This window comes from Fistularia commersonii, chromosome 19 (genome assembly GCF_037954325.1).
Source record: "Fistularia commersonii isolate RoL2024-O1a breed Wild chromosome 19, RoL_Fcom_v1.0, whole genome shotgun sequence".
In the NCBI taxonomy this organism is placed as follows: Eukaryota; Metazoa; Chordata; class Actinopteri; order Syngnathiformes; family Fistulariidae; genus Fistularia; species Fistularia commersonii.
In genome coordinates this window covers 2,774,832-2,794,444 of record NC_141302.1, presented here as the reverse complement: position 1 = coordinate 2,794,444, position 19,613 = coordinate 2,774,832, and the positions used below count along the sequence as shown (strand labels likewise).

Below are 19,613 nucleotides of genomic sequence, written 5' to 3'. Positions count from 1 at the left end.
GGAGGGGGCGGAGCCACAGAGCGGAAAAGTGTAAAGTCAACTGAGGTTCATCAGCCTTTGTTTGGTGGGTGTGGCGTTCAGGTCCAACAGTTCATATTTTCCACCCGTGACACACCTGAGGCGGCACGGATGTGTGTGTGTGTGTGTGTGTGTGTGTGTGTGGGAATGTTGCATTGCTGCTTTGAGTCACCCTGGCAGGGTTAAAGTATTTTCAGGCTCCTGGTATTTCAATACTGTGAGTCACACACAGATACAGGACTTCACATCAAAACAACAGGTGTACAGAGAGCAGGTGAACGGTATGCTCAGACTGGGTCGGGGTAACCAGGTGGAAGGCGCGAGCGTACACCGACGGGGGAAGCCTGGTCGGGTCACGGGCAGCCAGGAAAGAGGCGCTGGCGTATACCTGGGAGGGAAGAAACCTGGGCAGGAACAGGCAGAGGAACTCTGGGCAAGAACACGAAGCCCAGTCAGGGTCGGACGGCCAGGCGGAAGGCGCAAGCGTACACCAACAAGAGAAAGCCTGGTCGTATCACGGGCAGTTAGGCGGAAAGTGCAAGCATACGCTGAAGAGAGAGAGGCCCGGCTGGGGACAGGAGGTTAGGCAGAGGGTACTAGCATACACCAATGGGAGAAAGGCCTGGTCAGGGACATGGGCAGTCGGGCGGCAGCGCTGGTGTATGTCCGACAAAGGAAGAAACCTGGGCAGGAACAGGCAGAGGAACTCTGGGTAAGAACAGGAAGCTTGGTCAGGGACGGGCAGCTAGGCAGAAGGCGCTAGCATACACAGACAAGGGAGAGGCCTGGTCAGGGATGGACAGCTAGGCGGGAGGCGATCGCATACACCGACGGGAGAGAGCCCCGGTTGGGGCCGGGCGTCTAGAAGGAGGGTGCTAGCATACACCAACAAGAGAAAGCCTGGTCGTGTCATGGGCAGTTAGGCGGAAGGTGCAAGCATACACTGAAGAGGGAGAGGCCCGACTGGGGACAGGAGGTTAGGCAGAGGGTACTAGCATACACCATTGGGAGAAAGGCCTGGTCAGGGAATGGGCAGTTGGGCGGTAGCGCTGGTGTATGTCCGACAAAGGAAGAAACCTGGGAAGGAACAGGCAGAGGAACGCTGGTTAGGAACAGGAAGCTTGGTCAGGGACGGGCAGCTAGGCAGAAGGCGCTAGCATACACAGACAAGGGAGAGAGCCCCGTTTGGGGAGGGGCATCTAGAACGAGGGTGCTAGCATACACCAACGAGAGAAAACCTGGTCGGGTCACAAGCGAGAGGTGCTAGCATACATCGAAAAGAGAGAGGCCTGGTTGGGGAAGGCGCTAGCATACACTGACGAGGTCGGGCCATGGGCAGCTAGGTGGAAGGTCGCGGTATACCCCAACCAGGGAAGGAACCCTTCGAAGGAACAGGCAGAGGAACGTTGGGCGAGGGACGCCTTAGAGACATGAAAACATTCTCCTTGTCGGACGGTGTTTGGAACTCCCTGCCTGTCATGTGACAGATCCTTGCAGGGAGGATTTACAAGCCCATAAAGCACAAGCAGGATGGGAAACTTACATACATGTTGATTTCTTCAAGCTTTACCTCCAATGTCATGCGTGTCCAGGGACAGGCGTGGAACTGACATTACTGACTCAGGGTTGATGCCATTCACCTTTGGACTGAATATCTTTTTCTAAAATCCCACAGAGACACAATCATTCAGCTTTTCAACCTGCCAGGAGGAAATCCCTGCAGTGTCATCTGTCCTCCACTAGAGAACAGTAAAGTGTCATCTTGTTACAGCATCTCAATGTGTGATTGATGATGCGGATATTTCCAAGAAAACAAATGTATATTTTGATTTGTTTGACATGTATGTAATCAAGAGACATGCTACAAGTTAGCATGTTTTTGGGTGATGGGGGACCCCCCTGACAATTCACCTGTCAATCAAAGGGCGAAATTTTGGGGTCTTTGACGAACCTGGTGACCAAAAGAAAATGTCGCTTTGTGTCCCTTCATTGGTTGATGGGGTTGGAGCTCAATCTCCAGCTTATTTTACCCCCAAGGTTTTGTTTGTATCGTCCTGGCGGGACAAACAGCCAATAAGACAGCGGACGAGAAGTACCGGTTTCTTGCAGCATGTCTGGAATCTGTGCCGCCGAGAGCTTTCTGTTTACAGGAAATCTATCCACTCAACAGGTCTGTGCACGACTACCATCACAACCACCAAAGGTAAGACATCATACATGTTCGCTGACGGTTCTACCCGGGATATTTGGCAATAGAAGTAGCCGTTGGGTCTAGAAATATGAAGGTATTTGGAGTAAAAGTAAAATAACTTTTTTGAGAGTAATGGCTGGACTTGGGAGTCAGGAAGCTTCAACTCCAAAGTGATAGAAAATAATGGTGGCTAACGTGGAGTTAGCTAAACACCCGAGAGGCGGTTGACAAGCTGACCTAGATTTTTGATGTTGTGAAATGTACATTAATGGTATGCTGGACGCGGGGATCAGTGCCAGAGCATGTTAGATAGGTGGCAATAAAAACCCTTGCGCCCGTAACATGGAGCTGCAGAAAATAGGAAGTACACAAGGATTAATTCTTCTTCTTTTCCTTCGGGCTGCTCCCTTCAAGGTTCACCACAGCCAATCACCTTCCTCCTTCTAACCCTCTCCTCTGCAGCCTCTAACTTCAGATCCTCCTTGACTCCATCCGTCAATATCCTTTCCGGTCTTCCTCTAGACCTCCTGCCTGGTAGCTCCAACCTCAGCATCCTTCCACCCAGATCTTCTCTTGACGTCCAAACCATCTCAGTTGGACTTTATCTCCAGAACATCTAACATGTGCTGTTCCTCTTATCAGTTAACCCTTGTTCCTCTCAAAGACTCATGAATTCTGTTTACTCCCTGGTTACTCCTCAAGGTTGGGCGAGCGTTGACACCAACAGTGGTTTGACTCGTACATATTTAGCTAAAAAGTTCAAAATGTTGGGGTAAACTGACTGCTCAGAGATCGGAAGCTGTGGTTTCCTGTTGCCTGTTGCTCAGAATTTTCCCGAAATTGTTTTGTAAATTTTTTTGACATATAAAGCAAAGTATCATCTGCATATAATAGCATATAATCCTCGGTAAACGTACAAGGTTAGAGGGTTAAATTTCTCCTAACTCAAGGTTGGGTTTCGACTGGGACACATGCTAGTACCAAATTTTCCAGACTATGAATATAAGCCGCACTGGCTAAAAATAAACAAATCAATATAGGCATACATGTATGGGCCACACTTGTCTATAAGCCGCAGGTGTCCACGTTGCACTTTTAATTTTACTTTTACTTTTAATTATACACTGAAATGTCCGAGCGGACGTGCCCAACGAAGACAATTTGTTGGCGAACAAACTTTATCTTTATCAGAACAATTATAACAATCAAGCACAACATCCCCAAATACATACTGGAACTGCTTTTTTTTTTTCAAACAGCGTCTGTAACACGCCTTCTTTGATGTCGGAATTGAACGGCCTCAGAATTTCATTGGTCTGATGTGACAGGGTGAATTTTTTTGGCGACATGAAGCTCCTTAGACCCAAAAAAATCCATAAATCAGTCACGTTGTTGTTTAAGCCAGTGTTGAAAGCATGGGGCATACAGTTCGGAAATTACCATGGACACTACTTAGAGTACGTTGCTGTTTTTTTTTTTTTACCCAGCCTTCTTAAAAAAAAAAGCAAGAAAAACAAACAAGAGCAATGGCGTCCACCTTAACCGAGGAGCAGTTCCAGTGCAGCATCTGCCTGGACACCTTCAAGAACCCCGTCTCCATTCCCTGCGGCCACAATTTCTGCCTGGACTGCATCAAACGCTTCTGGGCTTTCAAGAAGAAGAAGAAGTCCGAGTGCCCGCTGTGCAAGGAGTCGTTCGCAGACACCCCGGATTTGAGAGTCAACGTCGGCCTGAAAGACATCACAGAGCAGTTCAAACGGTCGGTGATCTTCTTATCGGGGTTCGGTACTTTTTAAAAAACATTAACTTTTCCGCATCAAATCCGAAGGTCTCTGAAAGAAAAGCCGGACTCCCAGGAAGCGCCGAAAAGACCAACCGACAGGCAAAGATCTCGGTCTTCTGATGTTCCCTGTGACGTCTGCCGCGAGATCAAGTCTCCGGCGGTGAAGTCTTGTCCCGTATGTCGGGCGTCCTACTGCGAAACCCACTTGGCGCCCCATTTGAAGGACCAGGTGATGACAAAGCACGCGCTGATGGACCCGACCGCCTTCGCCACCAGTCACCTCTGCAAGAGGCACCACAAGGTCCTGGAGATGCTCTGCAAGACAGACCAAACGCCGATTTGTGTGAAATGCACCGAAAGGGATCATAAGCATCACGAGGTCGTCACCTTGGAGAAAGAGAGCAAGGTGACGGAGGTATGTTTTCAAATCGTCTTCTGACCTTCGCGGAGACTTGTAACGTTGTTCGCCTCGATCTCCGCAGGCGCAGTTGGAGAAAAAGGAAGCGGCGCTCCAACGGATGGTCGCGTACAGAACGATGAAGAAAGAAGAGATCAGTAAATCGTTTGCGCTGAGCAAAGTATTGACCTTAGATTGTAAAAATTGAGTGGTTTGTTCCCTAAAAAACACTAAAAAGGCCGCTATCTCTCCACACATGCTAATCCGAGCACTCCGGTTCATATTTGCAGGTGAGCAAAGAGTTAGCTTTAGTCAGGAATGCCGAAATCACAAAAGTCCTGGTCGACACCATCGAGACAAACCAGGCAATGCTGGTCGGGGAGATCGAGCAGAAGCAGGAGAAGGCCGGGAGGAAGGTGGAGGAGCTCCTGGCTGAGCTGGAGATAGAAACATATGCATTGCAGAGGAGGTGCAGGGAGCTGGATCGCCTGAAGCACAGCAATAACCCCTTCCATGTACATCAGGTGAGCAAGCCTCACTCCACTTTGACTCCCGCTCTCACTTGTACACTCTGTTCTAAGAAAGGACAATTGCAAATACACCTTTAGCTGAAGTTAGCAAACCCGTTAGCTTGGGATTTATTGTATCCTATGCACTGCCACCTGGTGGCGCAGTTAGCTCGTGCTCATGAGTGAGCGGTGTCTCGTTCTACTTTGATTCGGCTCAAGGTTGTACACTCTGTTGCAGAGTGCGACATTTGCAAATACACCTCTAGCTGAAGTTAGCAAACCCATTAGCTTAGGATTTGTTGTAGGCCATGTGCCGCCTCCTGGTGGCACAGTTAGCCTGTGTTCACTAGCGAGTGGTGACCCACTGTACTTTGATTTTGCTCACAGTTGTACACCCTGTTCCAAAATGCAACATTTGCAAATACACCTTTAGCTTGGGAGTTGTAGGCCATGTGCCGCCTCCTGGTGGCAGTTAGCCTGTGCTCATGAGTGAGCGGTGTCTCACTCTACTTTGATTCTGCTCACGGTTGTACACTCTGTTCTAAAATGCAACATTTGCAAATACACCTCTAGCTGAAGTTAGCAAACCCATTAGCTTGGGAGTTGTAAGCCATGTGCCGCCTCCTGGTGGTGGTGTTAGCCCGTGTTCACTAGCCTGTGGTGACCCACTCTACTTCGATTCTGCTCACGGTTGTATTCACTCCGTTCCAAATGGGGACATTTGCAAATACACCTTTAGCTGAAGTTAGCAAACCCATTCGCTTGGGAGTTGTTGTCGGCCATGTGCCGCCTCCTGGTGGCAGTTAGCCTGTGCTCATGAGTGAGCGGTGTCTCGCTCTACTTTGATTCTGCTCACAGTTGTACACTCTGTTCCAAAATGCAACATTTGCAAATACACCTTTACCTGAAGTTAGCAAACCCATTAGCTTGGGAGTTGTAGGCCGTGTGCCGCCTCCTGGTGGTAGTGTTAGCCCGTGTTCACTAGCCTGTGGTGACCCACTCTACTTCGATTCTGCTCACGGTTGTATTCACTCCGTTCCAAATGGGACATTTGCAAATGCGCCCCCAGTTAAAGTTAGCAAACCCATTAGCTTGGGATTTGTTGTAGGCCGTGCGCCGCCACCCGGCGGTGCAGTTAGCCCGTGCTCATGAGCGAGCGGTTTCTCCTTTCAGAGCTTGGCCTCCATGAGCTCTCCATGCCCCGCCAGGGAATGGTCTGAGGTCTGGGTCCACTCTGAGAATCACATCGGTGCCGTGAGGAGACGCCTGTCCGAGCTAATCAACATCTGCCGGGAACACGAGAGGAAGCTGTCCGCCGAGGGTGAGTGGCCTCCTTCTGAGGACGAGTGCTTTATATTCCCTCCCCGAAAAATCATTTGCCTTTAATTTAACGTTGATAAAGATGGAATTTGCTTCTGGTACGACCGAAGTTCTGAGATTAACGATTTCAAAAACCTTCCCTTTGCAGAAATGAGAAAGATCAGCCAGTATGCAGGTACGTGAGCGCGGACGCCAACAAAGGGGCATCTGGAAAAAACTTTTTTTGGAAAGGTGATACATGTCATAAATAAAGTACGCTGGGGAGCAGCGCCGTCAAAAATACTCGGATGATTCCAGTATGAAGCAAAACGATACCGACTGCTACGTTTGAACGCCGAGCATCGTTTCCCAACACTTGTCCTAGTTAGCAGGGCGGTTAGCAGTGGTTAGCGCTGTCAACGCGCCCTCAACCAGAGTTCTCCATGTTCAGGTGTGCTTAACCCTGACCAAGTTGCCATCCACCCCTGTGAACATTTTGTTGTTTGTTTGTTTGTTTAGAAGTTTATTAGGACAGTGTACAAATACATTAAGCACCGAGGCAGAGATGTTTGTACCAGATTGTAGCTCATAGCTAATTTCCATCTATAGTCCTGCACAATACAAATATAAAACTTTATAAAATAGACAATATATATAAAATATACAGATAGGCAATAAAATAACTATACAATATATAAACAGGCAATAAAATATGTCTTTTGCAAGTTGAAAGTGCTATTGTTGTGATATTGTGATGGCAAAATACCCGTCTGGCATTGTTAGCGTTAGCATGTTTGGTGCTCCAGAGTCCAATTTTTAGCGGCCCGTGTAAAGGTGTGTAAATCAGTCATGTTCTCATGATTGTGTGGAAGCCCATTCCATTCTTTTATGGCTTTACAGGAAAAGGCAGATTGTGAAAAGGCAGACTTTCTTTTAGGAACATTGCAGTCTCCTCTAGACACCGACCTTAGCACTGGACTTGTGAGTTGGGAGCGAGGCTTGATGTTGGTCTTAAGAGGAGTTGGGGCGGCGTTATGTAAGATTTTGTGGACCAGACGGATATCAGAGTACCTGATCAAGTTGTCAAAGCTTAATAATCTATATTTCCCCAAGATATGACAATGATGATAATGCCTTGGTTGGTGTTCTTGGTCCTCTTTGGTCTCCAGTGGATGTGACTCTGGATCCTGTCACCGCTGCAGGCTGGCTGGTTCTGTCCCCAGACCGGAAAAAGGTACTTTGGACACTTTTGACAAATGAAAGGTGAAACGTATTTTGAAACATGTTTCGACGTTGATCGCGATGACCGACAGGTGAGCCTCGGCACCCAACCGAAGAAGCCGCCAACCCCTGACGACCCCCGGCGGTTCGACTCCTGCGTGTCTGTTCTGGGGAAACAGAGCTTCACTTCCGGGAGGCGCTACTGGGTGGTGCAGGTGAGGAAACACAACCGGGCTCCGACGAAAACCCACCCGGTTCGAGTTCTCCGTCTCGTTTTCTTTCCCACAGGTCGGGGATAAATCGGACTGGGATCTCGGCGTGGCCAGGGAGTCCATCAACAGGAAGGGCGCCATCTCCGTACGCCCCGACGGTGGCTACTGGGCCATCTGCCGTAGGAAGGGTGGCCACCTCAGCGCCTGCGCCGGCCCCTCGGTCCCCCTCCACCTGCAGGAAACCCCCCAAAAAGTCGGCGTGTTCTTGGACTACGAGGACGGGCTGGTGGCCTTCTACGACGCAGAAGCAAAGACCCACATCTACACGTACGCCGACTGCGCCTTCACCGAGCCCGTCCACCCTTACCTGAACCCCGGTCTCCATGACAACGGCAGGAACACCGCCCCCTTGATCATTTGCCCCGTCGTGAAAGACGCCGCTGTGGTTCTGGAGTTTTAGATTTTATGATAAACAAACACGAGGTGTGTCTTTTGAGTCGGGAAACCCGGCTTTACCGGAAGTCCACGGACGCATCGCGGTTCACCGCCAGTGCTCTTTTACTGCCTTTCTATTAAAAATACAGATGATGTCATGCATACTTCACAGAATATACATCTTAAATATACCAAAATAATAATAAAATGATAAAAATATGACTTTTACTGCATGATTTCTTCATTATCTACACTGGTAGCCAGATATAATCTGAGCTAACTCTGGGGAAAGAGCGCAGGATTTACTCTTAACAGAGTCTTCTTCTTATGTTGGTTGCTTTTGGACGGTTGTCGGACGACACGGAGAACCTGCTGTCGTGGAATTTTTTTGGAGGCTTCTTAAAGAAATCTGGTGAATAACAAAGAATGCTCAGAATTTGGATGTTTATTTTAAGGCCCATAAAGGTACAAGTCATGCAGAGCACAGGGTAGTCTGCAGGAGAGCGCAAAGAACATACAGCAGGGCTGGGTTTTCATGCATAGAGGAGGCACCATCTTGAAGGATAAAGTCAGGAGATGTGTCTGGTTCCACGGCTGAGAGAGGAGGTGGAAGACAGAGAGCAGATCAAGCAAGGACACATCCTTCGAGGCTGAGTACCGGTTGTTATTTGGACTTATCGGTCTAAATGGAGACGTGGTTCGGATAATAAGCACAGAACAGTGAAGTTAGAGTTGCACTGCATCGAGAACGCAGTCGTCTAACCAGACCGACAGCGCGGCTTGGCTACTGCCGTCGAAGTGAAAGTACGTGAGGTGGCGTTGAAGGGTACAACTTCGGTTTAACCGGCTGGACCAGCAGGGAGTTTCCTCGGACGTGCATCTGAGGTACCATCTCATGGCTTTCCGTGGATCAGGGGTATTTCCTCCATCCCAGGTGCCCAACCCTCCAAGTCCTTTGCTGCTCACCCTCTTGGCAACGTGATATAGCAGACTCACAAGTGGACGTAGCCGGGCACCAGAGTGCCGTGGAGAGGGCGAAACGTACATAAACCGGACGGACGACTCGGGGCGTAGGCGCTCGGGATGTCGACCCGCAAACGTAAGACGTTTTTGTACCTCTTGGCGTGAAAACAGGGATAAGATTCAGGGATGGACATCAGAAATAGCTGATGTGTAGCAAGTTTTGGTGTATGTTAGCTCCTCGCATTGCATGGTCACAGCTACAAAATGAGATTTATCCATTTTTTATAAGCCGGCCGTCAGCCGTCATTGTGCAATCTACATTGAGGCGCAACTGCATCTCCTCTCAGTATTTGAACTGTAAATGTGAAATTCCAGCGGTTTTGAATGAAAAAAAATGAAAGTTGAAGTGGAATGAAAAATATCTTTAGAGTTCAAATTTACATATGTTTCTTTCCAAGATTGGCAGGTGAGGCACTGCCTCTTCTGCCTCCCCTGACTGAACATCACTGCTTGTGACTCACATGTACCTCACATGTAAAATCGTCGTTTGATATCTATGAGGTGATGGAATTTCGCAATTCAGCATTGGATGACTAAAAAAGCGTCTGCAGCAAAAAGTCACCTCCTGATCCTGGGCTATTATGGGTATGATCATCTGGTTAGCATAAATAGAGCACTCCTAGCCAACAGGTGGCTTCGCCGACTCATGCCATTGGTGCCCTGCCATCGGTCGGTGGTGGACCAGGGACTTAGTAAACTTGGCAATGCAATCCAACTCCAATCGGAGAAAGGACTTAAGAAGGCGAGGCCTGGTGAACTGTGCGCTCTGCCTGCCGGCGCCAAACCGGGTATCTGCAACAAGACGGTGGTCCGCCATTGTCACGCCAGGAACCTGGAAGCGGCGACGCTTGCGCTCGAGTTGCGCGGCGCCTTTCCGGGATCCGCAGGCTCCGACAGAAATTTGCCAAAGAAAGAAACGGGTAGATTTAGAGTTTTAGAGTCGTAGCCTCTCGGTTTCGGCCGTCTGCTTTCTGGTCGGAGGTGAAACGCCCGGGAGGGGGTGAGGGGGCGGGGAACAGGCGCCGTGGTAACAGACGGGCCTGCGATGCTCGTGATGATATTAAACGTCTGCTGGATCGCAGGGGTCCCCTGGAACAGGCGGCGGAGAGGGAGCGAGATGGGCGAGGAGAGGGAGGAGGGCAGGGATATAGCTGAACGCAGAGAGAGATCCGAGGTCTTTGGATGTTCGGGCTCCATCGGAGCGGATCGGACGCCGAGCGTCGGGGTTCGGAGGTAGGTTTCCCTTCTATAGCTCTTGTAAACACGGTTATTCGGGTTTGCGGAGGGTTATTTTCTTCCTCTTACAAACGGCGACTTGTTGTATCCTAGAAGACGTATCGTAATGCGAGGGAGCGCCGGGCAAAAGCGAAATTCGCGGTACGGACGGAATTGGATCTAAACGCGAAGTACCGCGGTGCTTTTGGACACAATCGGGTATTTGCAGTCGTGGTGCAAAGGAACGCAAGGGTAGAAGTGCAGATTAAGCACAGAGGAGGGGAGGGGTGTGAGTGTTTACCCACAGATGGCCTCACAACAGTGGGATAGTGATAGTCCACCGCCCCCCCCCTTAACTCCCACCCCCGTGTCCACCTGGCGCACCTCCTCCGGGCCAAAGCATTACCTCATCGCCGTCACCGTCATCGGTTCCTCCTTTTTTTGGAGAGCGTTTCTCCAAAGTCGGCTCGGAGGAGGGAAGGTGACTCCGAGCGAGGTTTCGTTTGAAAGTGACATCCCTTGAGATACCGATGTAATTCCAGAAGTGATCTCAACACCCTGAAACTCATAGAATAAGGATATTGATATAAAAAGCCCTGAAAAAGAAGGATGTTAATAATGTAGGAGACATCAAAAGGAAAAAATCATGGAAACGTATTCCAGTTGCGGGAGCTCGCTTGCCGATTTTTGAATTTTGATTTTCCCGCTCTTCTATTCGTGTCGTGAATTTTTTTCTGTTTCTAGGATAAAATTTGCTCGAATTGCTCTTTAAAAAATTCATATGTAAAGTGATTCGTATCTTCGAGCGGAAAAGCAGTGGCAGTTCGCCGATCAGATTCCATGGGTCATACCAACAACCAGACACATACATTTACAATATTAATCGATCTCCTGATCGATTCAATTTAGTGTATCGATTTACAGGCCTGATCTCTGTCGGCAGCCTGTCGGCGGACGGTTGCTGGTGAAGCTTCACCTCCGCCTTGACCACCCAGATCAGGACCTCCTTCCTGCTGGCATGGGAAGCGTCCATCTTGGCAGGCTTCATCTCCACCAGAGGACTCTTTGAATCATGTCCTTCTAGAAGCAAGAGTTGCTCTTTTTCCTGGAATATGCCCTCCCGGCTGAGGTAAGGTCGGAGCGAGGAAGACATCTCGGACAGTTCGGGAAAGGGGGAGGGTCCAGGTTAGATCTTTCTCCGAGATTTCGCCAAAATCTGAAAGCGGTCCACCGGTATTGGAAGTATGCCTTCTCCGTCTCTGGCCTCCGTGCCCGAGGTCGTTTCTTTCCTGGGGCTGCTGCTCCTCGTCCAATGGGGGCCGCCGCGAGTCCGCTGCCAAAACGACACGGAGCCCATCGTCCTGGAGGGGAAGTGCCTGGTGGTGTGCGACTCCAACCCCTCCGCGGAGCCATCGGGCAACGCCCTCGGTATGTCCGTGAGGTCGGGGACGGGACGAGTGGCGTTTTCGGCCATCCGTAACACCAACCACGAGCCATCGGAGATGAGCAACCGCACCATGACCATCTACTTCGATCAGGTGGGGGCCAAGTGGACCGATGTTTCTCTTGTTAATCCATAACAGTCAGGTTTTCTTCTCTGACTCCTCGGCTGGTTCTCAGAAAGAGCCCTTGGTTGACAGAAGTCATCCCATTTTTAAACCGACAAAGGAGTTCGACGAACATGGGGTTCCGATCTTCTGGAAGCAAATGGATTTGCCCAATATGGAACATCCCAAATTAACAAGTTTCTGTCAACTTGTCCTGATTATATGCATACAATTGTTCCCAAGAACAATAATAATAATAATAATAATAATAACCTTTATTTATACTTGTAAGACCACTGAGGTCTCCCTCATTTTCAGGGTCGACAAGTTTACAAGCAAAGCAGAGCACAGCACAACAATAAAATGAGATCAAAATAAAAAACAGGAGATAAACTAAAAACAGGTGAAAATGAGATTAAATTAAAGACAGTACGGAAGCAGTAGATAAAACTCGAAACAAGTAAGAAATGAGATCAAATTAAAAAGTACAAGGGGGTGGACAGAACTAAAAACAAGTACAATTGGCAGTACAAATTAAAAAACAGTAGATAAACTAAAAACAGGTGCAAATGTGATTAAATTAAAGACAGTACGGTCTGGCAAGGCGGCTAGCAGGCTACCCTTGGAACCCAAGACCCTTTTGGGGGCCTCTTAGTTTCTGGGGTCAGCACTTGCCCGCCGCCTCATCCCTCCTTTCCCCTTTCCAGATCTTGGTAAACGTTGGTGGCCATTTTGACCCTGCACGGAGTATCTTTGTGGCGCCGCGAAAAGGGGTCTACAGTTTCAGCTTTCACGTGGTCAAAGTCTACAACAGGCAGACCATACAGGTAAGGGACGCTTTCTGAGGCGCAACTTTTGCCAGTAGAGCTAAATCAATATCTGAGCGTCAAGTTAATTATCTGAAGCCGTGGTGAAGGTGGGGTCGGACGCAGACAGCAGACGGTGTTGTCGGAGTACTCGTAAAACCCGTATCCTCCCCTCAGGTGAGCTTGGTTCTCAACGGCTGGCCGGTGATCTCGGCGTTTGCAGGCGACCAGGACGTAACCAGGGAGGCCGCTACCAACGCCGGTTTGGTGATGATGGAGCGCGGGGACAAGGCTTACCTCAAGCTGGAGAGGGGGAACCTGATGGGCGGCTGGAAGTTCTCCACGTTCTCCGGGTTCCTTGTGTTCCCCCTGTAGAGCCGGCTCAGGCCTACATTTTCTCGTCGGGTGAGGCGGCAAAGGACGGCTGCAGAACGGGTCCACTTTGCACCAGATTATCTTCAATGTACGTCCCGTGTCGTCTGTGCTCGTTTGTCATTTTCCTTTCATGCATGTTACCGTCGCCGATGTTCGTGGCAATAAAAGGGAATCGCTTGTGTCTTCCGTGGTCACCGGTCCTCGACAAAGTCTCACACGTTTCATATGCTAACCGCCTTCTCTATGGTTTCAGACGCTAAAATCCAAACGTCGTAAGGAACTGATTCCATCCAAGTGACCAAAATGATCAGCTCTTCCAGGAGTACACATGCTAATGCTAAGTGATTTTAGCTGTAGCCGTCACAATCACATGGCGCATTGATTTAGCCACCTTAGTGTTGTGTAGCAGAAGCAATTTCTATTTATCTATAAAATTGTTATCTGTACACCTCTGCAAAATATCGTATCCTTATGAACATTACAGAAAAGAAAAAAATGAAATACAGATTGACTTGCAAAAAAGAATAACTTTATTAATGTTGCTTTTTTTTTTTGTCCGTTGAAGTGCATCAATTTATCTGAAATTGAAAAAATGTTGAATTCCTAATTTAAATTATGAATATTTTTAGACCGATTGAACCATTTGTTACTGAAAAATAAAATGAAATAAAATTGATAAATAATATTAAAAAAAAAATTGATCAGCAACAGCAAGTCAGTAGCATAACATATAAAACAAAAATGAATAAAACCATTTATGCTGATTTTTTTTAATTTTTTTATCAGAATGGAAAGGTCAGGATTAATGGCTACAGGGTTTGAAGCACGATACTGTCTTTCCTGTAGCCAAGAGCTACAAACCCTTTCGTTTGTCTCACCATCTCCATCTCTTAACGCCTTTCTCATCTTTCCGTGTGAAATATTTTTCCATGGTGTCTCTTGAGGGTTTGTGGATTTGCAATTACACTTTATTCTAATACAGCAAAAATAAGCATGTTCCACCAGGGTCACATTATTTGAGTTGCCTCCTGCACCAATGAAAACTTTACCAAGCCAGGTCCAACTAGCAAAACAAAAGTTGGGATTACTATCATGAAGTTTTGAAGCAACTGAAAATCCTTCTCCCATATATCTAGTAAGCTAGTCTTAGTAGCCACCGGCTCGCTAGTTTTGATTCCAACACGCGGACATACATGTAATAAACATGAAATGGGTAAAAGGCCAAAGCGTACATCAATTCTCCTGGTTGTAGCCTGTGGATCTGTCAACTCACGCCTTTGGGATTTCGGATTTTGAACCCATCATTTGGCAACTTGGATCCGACCAATCGAGATGAACAAACGGTTCGGCGAATTTGCGAAGCTACATTTAGCTACTGTCGTCGGAGCGTCAGACGTCCCCTCAATGACTTCCCGGTTACTCCGACAAGGACTTGCCTGAATGCCCTTCGTTAATGATTCCACATCTGTAGCCTCCCAACCGCCGGCACGCCGTACACGCTCTCGATTAATCACCGGCTGTCGACAGATGGTTGTTCTGAAATAGCGTCCGTTCCCGCTGTGGATCCCACCGGGCAAATCCTGGGCAAGAACAGGTAAAAAAACATTTGACCCCCGAAAAAACTTTTTCCGCGCGCCAAGGATTTTTACCCCCCGAAAACAGCGCAAAGGCACGCGAAGGGTTCCGTCGGGCGCCCTTGCGCGGTCGCGCCGTCCACGGCGAAACGCCGCGTCGTCTCCGCGGAGGATCCGGTGGCAGATGGAGCATCAGCGGTCGGGAGAAAGGACCGCTGCCAAGAACCCGCTGGGCTGGCGCCGGCCCGTCACAGCCGATTACAGTCAACGCTCGGCCGCACAGCGGAGGCCTGTGTTAGCGCTTTGCTACGCTCGTGTCCGGAGTACCAAACTACGCAAAGGACTTGGCTGTCGGAGTGTGTCGCGGAGCTATAAAAGATCGAGCTTCGCCGATGGCCGGAAAATTAAAGCCTGCACGGTGAAGGTCCCCCGAGATGGTCCCAGGTTTTCGATTTCGATGGGTGGCCTTTTTCCTGTGGAGTCGCCGTGTTCTCCATGTGTCTGCATGAGCTTCTCCCAACAGTCCAAAAACATGCAAGAGCTTCATTGGACATCCAATCCAGTGTGTACAATTATTAGGCAAGTGATAATGTATCCATAATTTCCAACTCTAAGCTGTAAAAACCTGAATGTTCATTGGATTTAATGCATATGATGTGATAGGTGTGCATCATTATCAGGCAGTTTCAAAGAGATTTAACTGACTCTGAAAAGTCAAAAATTGTAAAAAGTGTTTCCGACGGATGCAGCTCTGCGATAATGATTTGTCTTTTATTCGTCCCTCATTCTCCGCAATCAAGCGGTCACGGATGAACCATGAGCAGTAGGCTACCGTCCACCAGCCCTCTCGCTCAACAACACTTCGACACAAGACAGTCGCTCTACCTGTTGCGCAACGCCGCTCCCAAATGGTTGGTTCTGTGATCACAGAGCTATCAAACGTTAGCTAAATAGTTAGCAAGACAAGTATCGAGAAGAAAAGATGCAAATTAACCGCCAAAGATTTGAGAAGAGTCAAACAAGAAGCTACCGGGAACCTACTATCCTCCAGAGTGTCAAGGAGTTGTTCGGTTCTCAGAAAACATGGCAGAGGAAAGAAAGGCTGAAACCCGACCAAATCTGAGCAAGACACGAAAGCTGAAACGTCAAGAATGGGCCAAGAAATATCCAAGACAGGTTTTTCAAAGGTTTTGTGGACTGATGAGATGAGAAGGACTCTTGACGAATCAATGTATGAGTCCGTGGTCGGATCGGTAGCGGACGCAGCAAGGTGGAGTTGGGGTACTGGTATGGGCAGGTATTATTAAACATGAGCTAGTTGGACCTTTTTGGATTGAAAATGGACTCAAAATCAACTCTAAGACCTACTGCCAATTTTCAGAAGACTCTTTCTTCAAGGAGCAGTAAAGGAAAAAGTCGGCATCTTTAAAGAAAACTTTGATTTTCATGCAAAACAACAACTCCAGCACATGGATCAAAGTAGTCCACTACTTGGCAGGCCATAAAAGGCCTTAAAGATGAAAAACTAATAACATGGCCCCGTTCTTAACCTGACTTAAACCCTATTGAGAACTTTTGAGCCTCTCGGTTCACCTCTCTGGGACATCTGACCGGATCAAGAAACCAACTGATCCCTTAAATCGAAGGCTTTTTATACAATAAAATATAAAGTGTCAAAGTTAAGGCTATCAAGGGTGGCTATATTGGTCACTGAGGGTTTTTTTTTTAAATTTCAGAAATGTTCATTTGTAAATTTTGTGTTTGTTTATTATTCTTACTTTACAAGGTGAAAATAAACAAGTGAGATGGGAAAATCTTTGATTTTCATTTAGTTGGATAATAATTCTGCACACTAATAGTTGCCTAATGATGGTGCACATGTAGATATTCTCTTAAGAAAGCCAAAACTTCACTTTTACTACTTAAATGTTCAGGTTTGAGGGTTTGTTAACATTTTGGCTCGACCAAGAGCACTGTAGTTGTACAATAACAAAATGAATCCTCAAAAATACAACTTGCCTAATAATTTCCGCATACAGTGGCCCTGTGGTGGCCATGTCAAAAGAAGTTACGATGGCGGTGTCCTGGAGGCCTCTTTAGAAAGTTATTGGTCCGAGTGGTTTTTGGATGTTTATTTTGAGGCCCCATAGGGTACAAGTCATGCAGAGCACAGGGTCGTCTGCAGGAGAGCACTAAGAACATCCAGGAGGGCTGGGTTTTTCTGTCTAGAGAGGAGGCATCATCTTGAAGGACGCAGTCTGGAGTTTACCGTCAAAGTGAAAGTACATGACGTCGCATTGAAGTCGCAAGGTGCAAGAGGAGTTGCCTTTCTTGGAGGACACACTCCATCAGTAGGGAGATGCGACTGTTTGGTCTTTCGTAGGAGACTGAGAAGGACAAACAGTTGATCAAGCAAGAACGCCTTCGAAGCCGAGCACATGCGATTGTTTGGACTTGTTGGACTCCCTCCCCGTGGAGACATAAGATAAACTTTACTGATACCCAAAGGGGGGAAAAAATACAAATACACATGCAGAACTAAATGGTGGCTAGTCAGCGCTGTGTGCCGTCCAGACTGTTGTCGGACTGCAGGGGCGCTCAATATATCGATCGCGATCTACCGGTAGATCACATGATGCTCAAAAAAATAGATCCATCCCGTCACTTGATTGATATACAGGGCGGTCGGCACGAAGTTCAGCAAAAAGTTAACTCCAATTTTTAGCCTTCGTTTTTTTCATTCGGAGTCTTTTCAACTCCGACACCGAAAAAGACGACTTTGACGGTTTTAGTGCGCAGGAGGAAGCTAGCGATCGGCTAGCCGGTGCGGCTTATATTGAGGTGCGCCCAATAAGTTCAGAAATTAGGGTACAGATTTATTTTGTATTGTGCAATAGTAGCTTATGAGGTTATACAAGTTACATCAACATATAAAGAATGTTTTGCATTTTTGTTGTGGGTAAGTAGCTCTCAGGCTGAAGAAGTGCGAGCACCCCTGTTGTGCAGCCTGATGGCCGTGAGCATCTGAAGCTCTGTTCTGCACCGCGGTAAGATGAACCATCGGCTGAACGGGTTGCTCGTCCTGCAAGGGCTGAGAAGGATCGTTCGTCCTTCACCCTCCCCAACGTCGTCGAGCGAGCTTTCCTCACTATCTTATTGACCATGTTGACTGAAGAAGAGTGCGCTGGCTAGCATAGCCTGGTAGAAGGTCTTGAGGACCTCAGTCTCCTTAGGAAAAACATCCTGCTCTGACCCTTCATGTGGAATGCGTCAACAAAACGAGTAAATATGAAAACTAAAACACAAAATATTTCCACAACAGCGGTCAACAGCTAACGGCGCGGGACGGGAAGTAGGTGTCACCGTATTGGTCCAACAGGCGCAGATGTCACATAGGGGTGATGACAGGACTGGATGTTTTCAATTGGAGTGTGTGTGTGTGTGTGTGTTGTCAAAGGAGGCGGTGCTATGACATATAACAGCAGACCGTGATGTCACAAAGGGGCGCGACTTCCATCACGCTCTTTGATGGCGGCATAAAAGGCTTGAGCGCCGCACGTTTTCACCACATCCCAGAAAATGTTCTACCAGGAGGCGCAGCTCAGAGAGGTTTACGGTGAGATCTTCCTCCACCCTTGATGATCACGTGACGATAACAAATAAGGATGAGTTACCGATAGCTAACTGCGGATGTTTAAAAATAAAAAAATCAATGTTACTTTTATTTCATTTCTTCGGAAGAAACCTTCTTGAGAGACGCCACTAAGGCCAGGGATTGGCTGCAGAACAACACGCAGCTGATCGAGGGGGACTTTGCGCCGCCGCTGATGCTGGAGTACTCGGTGGAAGCGCAGAGAGACATCATCCAGGACATCGTCGCCCACAGGCTCAGCGGCGCCGAGCCGGACGAGAGCCACCTGGATACCTTCTTGTTCGCCTTCAAACGGAAGAAAGACATGGAGACGTTCATGAGGGAGCTGAAGGACGTCCAGCAGCTGAGAGTTTGCGCCATAGGTGAGGAACCGCGCTGCCCTCGCGCAAAGACGAGGAACGACGACTAGATTAGCATCTGCGCGTTTGCTCGTTCCAGCCGCCGAGGATAACTCCTCACCGCCGACCTCCCCCGGGACGCCTGTGGGGACCGTGGACATGGAGCTGCTGGAGGACCAAATGCTTCTGCAGGAGTTGTGAAGGGGTGGATTGAAGGTACGGCAGCAGAACATCACTCTGAGCTTGCCTTTTCTTACATTTCTTACATGTAGGTACTTTCCAAGATCAAGGAGAGGCCTCCAGGGTTGGCTCTTTGAGATGGTAATCGAAGAATCAACCCTTGTTTTTTGTTTTCAGATGCCATTGGAGGTCACGCAAGGAAGAGGCAAGAGGAGCCAGCGACCCATGGTGCATCACCGATGTTTGATAGTCCAGAAGATCTTACTTTTTCTTTCCAGGGATCGAGGAACCTGCCGATCATCTATTGACAAAGATGAGAAATGACACAGAAATAAAATCTGAGTAGAGTCCACAGGCAGATGAAAAGCTGCACTGAACTTTGTATCACAGTTGGTCAATAAATTAAAAAGATGTCAACTTCCAGAAGGCTTTGTATTGCAGATCAGGGCACCTCGAGGCGATGCGTTCGCATCAACGTTCTCCACTCGCTCTTACCTTGTACTTTGGGGTTTGTTTTTCACAGAAAAGAGTGCAGTTTCACGTTGAGTGCGGTTGTTCTTCGCAGGGATCTCGCCGTGAACTCTAAGCACGCTCATCCTCCCGGTTGACGAGTAACAGCTGAGCCTGACGACCTCTCAAATCCAGGTGCCGTGCGGGGGGCGGAGAATCAAGAGTCACATGACTCCTGTGGGCGGATTGTAGCTCTGCCATATTTGCTGCCAAAACCATGACCATATTGATTGGGAAATACTAGTCCTGCATGAGGAGGTCTGGATGGGGCAGAGATGTATGCTGGAGGGGTGCAGGACATGTATGACAGCTGTGAGACAATGGCGAG

At 48.2% G+C, this 19,613-nt stretch overlaps 2 protein-coding genes across 3 annotated transcripts; both read left to right on the top strand.

Annotated features, from left to right (window-relative positions):
* The first annotated feature begins 25 nt into the window (after positions 1-25).
* Positions 26-8,287, top strand: LOC147223434 (E3 ubiquitin-protein ligase TRIM21-like). The gene is made up of 11 exons (XM_086165690.1): positions 26-64; positions 2,189-2,221; positions 3,697-3,968; positions 4,038-4,398; positions 4,475-4,570; positions 4,680-4,913; positions 6,072-6,219; positions 6,367-6,393; positions 7,367-7,431; positions 7,511-7,633; positions 7,707-8,287. The coding sequence occupies exons 3-11, from the start codon at positions 3,736-3,738 to the stop codon at positions 8,088-8,090; spliced, it is 1,671 nt and encodes a 556-aa protein (XP_086021816.1). The 5' UTR covers positions 26-64; positions 2,189-2,221; positions 3,697-3,735; the 3' UTR covers positions 8,091-8,287.
* A 1,901-nt stretch (positions 8,288-10,188) lies between these two features.
* On the top strand, positions 10,189-14,257 carry LOC147223433 (cerebellin-1). Of its 2 annotated transcripts, none has more exons than XM_086165943.1 (4): positions 10,189-10,321; positions 11,228-11,841; positions 12,558-12,677; positions 12,834-14,257. In XM_086165943.1, the coding sequence occupies exons 2-4, from the start codon at positions 11,548-11,550 to the stop codon at positions 13,029-13,031; spliced, it is 612 nt and encodes a 203-aa protein (XP_086022069.1). In that variant the 5' UTR covers positions 10,189-10,321; positions 11,228-11,547; the 3' UTR covers positions 13,032-14,257. The 2 variants fall into 2 exon arrangements, with proteins under 2 accessions (XP_086022069.1, XP_086022070.1); XM_086165944.1 differs by having other exon boundaries at positions 10,220-10,321; positions 11,247-11,841; positions 12,834-13,794.
* The last annotated feature ends 5,356 nt before the right edge of the window (positions 14,258-19,613 follow it).

Bases quoted from the DNA above. Each gene is read 5' to 3' on its own strand.
- LOC147223434 (XM_086165690.1), top strand. From the start codon at position 3,736: ATGGCGTCCACCTTAACCGAGGAGCAGTTCCAGTGCAGCATCTGCCTG. The intron at 6,220-6,366 runs GTGAGTGGCCTC...TTCCCTTTGCAG, and splicing joins GAGGAAGCTGTCCGCCGAGG to AAATGAGAAAGATCAGCCAG. The intron at 6,394-7,366 runs GTACGTGAGCGC...TTTGGTCTCCAG, and splicing joins AAAGATCAGCCAGTATGCAG to TGGATGTGACTCTGGATCCT.
- LOC147223433 (XM_086165943.1), top strand. From the start codon at position 11,548: ATGCCTTCTCCGTCTCTGGCCTCCGTGCCCGAGGTCGTTTCTTTCCTG. The intron at 11,842-12,557 runs GTGGGGGCCAAG...TCCCCTTTCCAG, and splicing joins TGACCATCTACTTCGATCAG to ATCTTGGTAAACGTTGGTGG. The intron at 12,678-12,833 runs GTAAGGGACGCT...TCCTCCCCTCAG, and splicing joins ACAACAGGCAGACCATACAG to GTGAGCTTGGTTCTCAACGG.